At 34.6% G+C, this 5,291-nt stretch overlaps 1 protein-coding gene across 1 annotated transcript; it reads right to left on the reverse strand.

Annotated features, from left to right (window-relative positions):
* Nucleotides 1–1,934: 1,934 nt before the first annotated feature.
* Nucleotides 1,935–3,445, reverse strand: LOC120075175 (uncharacterized). Its single transcript, XM_039028368.2, has 2 exons — nt 3,140–3,445; nt 1,935–2,407 (listed from the first exon to the last, which is right to left on the reverse strand). The coding sequence occupies exons 1-2, from the start codon at nt 3,396–3,398 to the stop codon at nt 2,097–2,099; spliced, it is 570 nt and encodes a 189-aa protein (XP_038884296.1). The 5' UTR covers nt 3,399–3,445; the 3' UTR covers nt 1,935–2,096.
* Nucleotides 3,446–5,291: the final 1,846 nt, after the last annotated feature.

Below are 5,291 nucleotides of genomic sequence, written 5' to 3' on the forward strand. Positions count from 1 at the left end.
TCACTTTGTATCTTAGCACCAATTTCACTTCACTTGGTATGTAATATTTTGGTGGAACAAAGGTGCAGAGGGGTCCTCATTTTCCCTTCCTCCATACACTATGTTTCAGGTCATATATTTTTTTCCTTTTTCCCTATCTACCTCCCAGGAAAGAGAGAGGGAGATGGTTAGATACAGGTATCCATCAAAAATATTGAGTTGTGTGGGTGGAAGATGTAATATCTAACCAACCCTCAGCTTCAGTATGCACTTTCTAAGGATAAAATTGTCTTATTATTCTTATAGTTCCATCCATACTTTTTTTTCCGTTTAGGTATGTATCTTCAATCAAAAGGCTAAAAATTTGAGTCTTCCAATTTCATTCCTGAAACCCAACAAAGAAAGAAGGGGAAAAAGAAAAAAAAAAACATTTCTTTTCCTCAAATTGGTGACCTAATTTGGCCAATTTTCTATGATTAATATTATCTTCGAGCATGATACGTATGCCTTCTTTAACATGACACTCACACCTAAACTTTAAAGAATAACCCACTTTATCAATAAATAATCATATTCATCACTATTTGATGTCTTTTTTAACAGTTTTTTCTATTCAGTTTGATTATATTTATTTATTTATTTATTGCAAATTGCAAAATCACCTTTCACGTATTACATAGTTGCAATTATACCTACATCCTCAACTTATACTAATATTAAAATTGGACCCTCAAACTTACATGATTATAAAAACTGGACTCTCAAACATTTAATGGTAAAAATTGGATACTCAAATTTGTGCCTATGTTAAAATTGAGCCCCTATGTTTGTAAATTGTAGAAATTTGATCAATAAACATTTTCTTTGTATTTTAAAATTTTGATTTTTGAAACTAAATGTTCACGGGTCAAATTTCTACAACAAATCTACAAATTTAAGGGCTCAATTTTAGTAATATATAAGTTTGAGTGTTCAGTTTTTACTATTAATTACTTGGGAGTCCAATTTCTATAATTATATAAATTTAAAGGCTCAATTTAAACATTTATATTAGTTCAAGGACCCATCTTTTACCATTGAAAGTTTGAGATGCAATTACAACTTACGTGGGTTTTTTCATTTTGTCCTAATTTTTTTTAGGAAAAAACCCTTTTCCTTCGTGCTTTTTTTCCTCCAATGAAAATTATCAAACAAGTCTTAAACTATATATATTTTTTGAGCTCGAGTTGTTATAGATAGCTGGTTTTGCAACAATAATAAAATCATAAAAATTGAAATTTAGAAAATGAAAATGCATGCATAATTTGGTTCATACACCGCTGAAAATGTTTAATCAGCGGCGTTGATGTTGGTTTTTGGTTGATGAAGTTGGGTGAAGATTCATGTCTTGTCATTTTCGTCCGCGCCACAATGAGCTTTTCTTTCCTGGACCTCAACTTTGTGGTCCTTTTTCCAAATCAATGGTCCTCTCAAGAGAGGGCAATTGTGACAAATTGCCTTTGTCAAGGACCCTGCTAAAAGATGTAGCCTCTGCCTTATTCTAATCTTCCCACATGCACTCAGACTTTAGCTCATGGGAAGAGAATATCTAGGCTGGTGAGATTATGTCTTGTTTTTATTTTGTTTGTCTTTATAGATGGTCTATTTTTTTGGCATAAGTACCATCGCTCTCTTAAGTTATATACAATACAATAACAAGATATTTGATTTGTTCTACATATAATTCCAAAGATAATTCTTTTCTAATACAATTATCATGGTTTGAAAGATTTATATATGCATGTAACGACTCTTTTATGGTTCAAAATTTGAAGCACTAAGACAACTATAGGCCAAATTAGAGCAGTGTAGCTACGGGCCCCTCTTGCTCCAATGTTTCCCACGAATGGGAAAATTCCTTCTTCAGTTGTTTTATTTAATTGCAGTGTTTGATACTCAAGCATTCTACTTCTACATAAGAGAAAAAAAAATAAGAGATATATTTCAAGCACATTACAGAAGTTCATTTACACTCATAAATTCTTTAACCAAAAAAGAAAAAAGAGTAGTTGATTTGATTCAAATCTTTATACAAATCACATTTGAATTCCAGTCCACGCATAGATATTTTCTTCTGTCTACTCAGTGTTTCTTGACCTTGTCAGAGTTCTTATCCAGCCTTTCCTTGTCTTACCTCCTTCCACGTGGCAGACTGTCCCTTTGTTGGACCTTTTCCTTCTGATGAGCTGGAAGAGGTGGCCAATCCGCTTCCGCCACCTAAGCGAGGCACGGGTCTTGCCGTGTTCTATCACAGTCTTGGTCTCCTTGGAGTCTTTAGTCAAGTGGTGATTCCATGACAGGCTGCAGTTTTCCAGGTACACCTCTGATACCTTGTTCTCTTCCCACGACCCAACTCCATTTTTCCCAAAGTTGATTGAGATGAATGAGTCTACATTTTTTTTTTTTTGAGTGGGCCCCCATAAGAAATTAAAAACTTCAAAAAATAAATTCAAACACACAATATCTCTCAAACAAATATACAATTAACTAATATTAAAAGACAGAAAACTTGAAAGATACTCGTCAGTGACTCAGTGTTGTCCAGAACTTCTGTTTTGTTTTCCTTGCCCTACCCACCACTTTGTTTCAGATTTTTTACCACAAAATTTTGTCTAGTTTCTGCCTAATCTTTGAGATTACAGAACCTGTCTACTCTGATTCTCTGTAATAATTCCAACAATTCAAACTTGAACTTTTCCTAACTGTTGCTAAACAGTCTCCTCCACCGTTTACTTACTCTGTTTCTTTTTTATTCCTGTACTTTCTGTGTTTCTGACACTGCCCCTTTCTGCCAAGCCACTCATTTACCATTCCACCGTTTTTCCTTTTCCTTGTTTTGATTTCATTTAACTCATTTTAAACTCTCCTCTGAATACCTCATATTCCATCCTCATGGAATAGAGAAACAGATACACAACCACAAACCCATTAATGATTTTCTTCCTTTTTACCAGTTCTTATATCACACAGCTGAAAATGCCAAGGAACGATAATTTTCTTCATGATTATGAGATTTTGAAACTAGGAAAAAGGATGTATGATTTTCTTCATGATTCTGATATATATAATCGCAAAGCTGAAAAAGGATAAAATGCATATTAAAGCTGAATATAGGGACTACCTTCTTGACTGGTGGAGGCTTCATCGTCGGAATTTTCCGGCTTCCAATGCCGGAATTCGAGACGGCTAATGAAAGAGCTAAAAGCAAAGATCTTGGAGAGGTTAATGGGAGTTTTCCGGCAGCTTCGAGCTGAAGAGTGGTGGCGGCCTCGTCTGGACGCCAAAATAAGAAGCCTCTCATTTAAGCACAAAGCGCAGACGCCCACCACTTTTTCTTTGGGATGGAAGTAACAGAAGTTTGGATCTCTGTACACATTCATGCTTGATTGGAAGGCAAGAAAGTCGAGACTAAAAAATATAAGGTAAAAGGAGAGAAAAATGAGGGGTTGGAAGTGCGTTTGGTGTTGGTCATTTATAGTATAGTAAAAGAAAGATATGCAGCAAAGTAGGTCTTGGACTTGGCCCCTTTAGCTAGTAAATTTTGACCCAACCCCACCAAGGGCAAGGGCTTGATAAAGAAAAAAAAAAAAAAAAAAAAAAAAAAAAAAAAGAAAAGGAAAAAAGAAGACATTTTGGCCCACAAAGGTTGATTTCTTTTAGATAGGCCATGTTGCGAACATTTAACTTCAACTCCTCTACTTTCATGTCAATAGAAAAGGATCAGATTTTTCTTCCACTAGAAACTTCTTTGTTTCTGGCTTTTCCCTTAAGCTCCCCTAACTAATAATATGTCTTTTGATAGTTTAGGGTATTCAAAAATAGTCCAAAGCAAGCTCAAAAGCTTTACCAAAAGTTGTTATAAAGCCAAATTAGTTGTCTTGTGCCAAAATTATTAGGAACCATTTTGACTTGTGGTTTTAATAAATCTAGGTTAAGTTTGGATTTCTCAATCTATTTTCATGGTACAAAAGAATCGATTATTGAGACTTAGCTTTAAATAATATATATAGGATCTGTGGATTTGTTACTGTATTATTTTATGGTACAAGAAGTAGGTCCTATAAGTTTAGTTTTATGTAGTATGTTTGATTATAGATTCGTGATTTGAGATCAATAAATTCCTGTATCAAATAGACTGTATTTCTTTAACTTGAAGTATTCAAATCCAAACTCATGAGTCAAATGTCTCCATAGGTGACATTTTCGAGTTTTTGTAGTCGAACCTACATTTGAATTTGACATGTGAATTTACTTTTCTTAAATAATGTGATTCTCTCTTTTCTAATATGGAACTTTGATCGAATTTCCAACAGTCGTTCTCTCAAACAAAACCATTGAGTCTCTTCTCAAATATATTCATCTATCTGTCTACTACTATTCGAGCAGAGTCTTAATCTCCATGCACACATGTTTATTAGATAGAGCTTAACTACGAATCTTTTGCATGACTAAGTCATAGAGACAAACTGCTTATTTGCTCGACTCCTAGCTAGAATTCGATATGGCTAAGTTTGAGACATGATTCTTATACCATTTTTTAAGGGCAATGGACCCTTGAGATTTCCTCATAGTACAACCTTGTCCACTTTAAGTATATGTTCTCATAAAATTTGTTTTTGATTTCATTAAAAAGGTTGGATACTATCATAGTTGTCTTTTGTGGATCTATTCCTTTCCTAATCAATTTGGGTCTTTTGGTCGCATTTATATAAATTAAAATCTCGAACTTCTAAAACCCAACTATGACAATATATGGACTTGCAGTAGGATTAGCTAGATTGTCCATGACTCTACTAGGTCTCTTGTCCTCGCAGGTTGTGAGAATGTGAGATGGACTATCAAGAACCTCGAAGCCCTCACAGTGATGAAAGGTCTCTTAGATCTTTTTGTTTGGGTTGATGTTTCTTCTTCTCTCCCGATGATTATCGAGTCTGATTGCGCGGATCTTGTTGATGCTGTGAATCATTTGGGCGGCGACCTTTCTGAGTTGAGTTGTTAAGTTGAGGGAGATTATCTAGATTGCCTGGGTTGTGTCTTTCACTGGTGTTCATGAGTTTGTGCGGGTTGGGATTCTAATTTATAACCTGTTTGGTGTTATTTATGAGGAGGCTTGTGTACTAAGACTTTGGGTAGTTTGTTTTAATACTTTGTTTCCTTAATGTATTTATTAAAAAAAAAAAAGCCAAAATATGCGCTTACTTCTTCTGCATACCTAACAACCAAAGCATAAATTAACCTTGACCTTTTTCCTCCTTTGCCAATGGGTTTGAGTT

This window comes from Benincasa hispida, chromosome 4 (genome assembly GCF_027475165.1).
Source record: "Benincasa hispida cultivar pf3 chromosome 4, pf3_genome.v1.1, whole genome shotgun sequence".
Lineage (NCBI taxonomy): Eukaryota > Viridiplantae > Streptophyta > Magnoliopsida > Cucurbitales > Cucurbitaceae > Benincasa > Benincasa hispida.

Excerpts from the sequence above, each read along its gene's own strand:
- LOC120075175 (XM_039028368.2), bottom strand. The coding sequence starts at position 3,398 with ATGAATGTGTACAGAGATCCAAACTTCTGTTACTTCCATCCCAAAGAA. Across the intron at positions 2,408-3,139 it reads AGCCTCCACCAGTCAAGAAG|ACTCATTCATCTCAATCAAC; the intron begins GTAGTCCCTATA and ends AAAAAAATGTAG.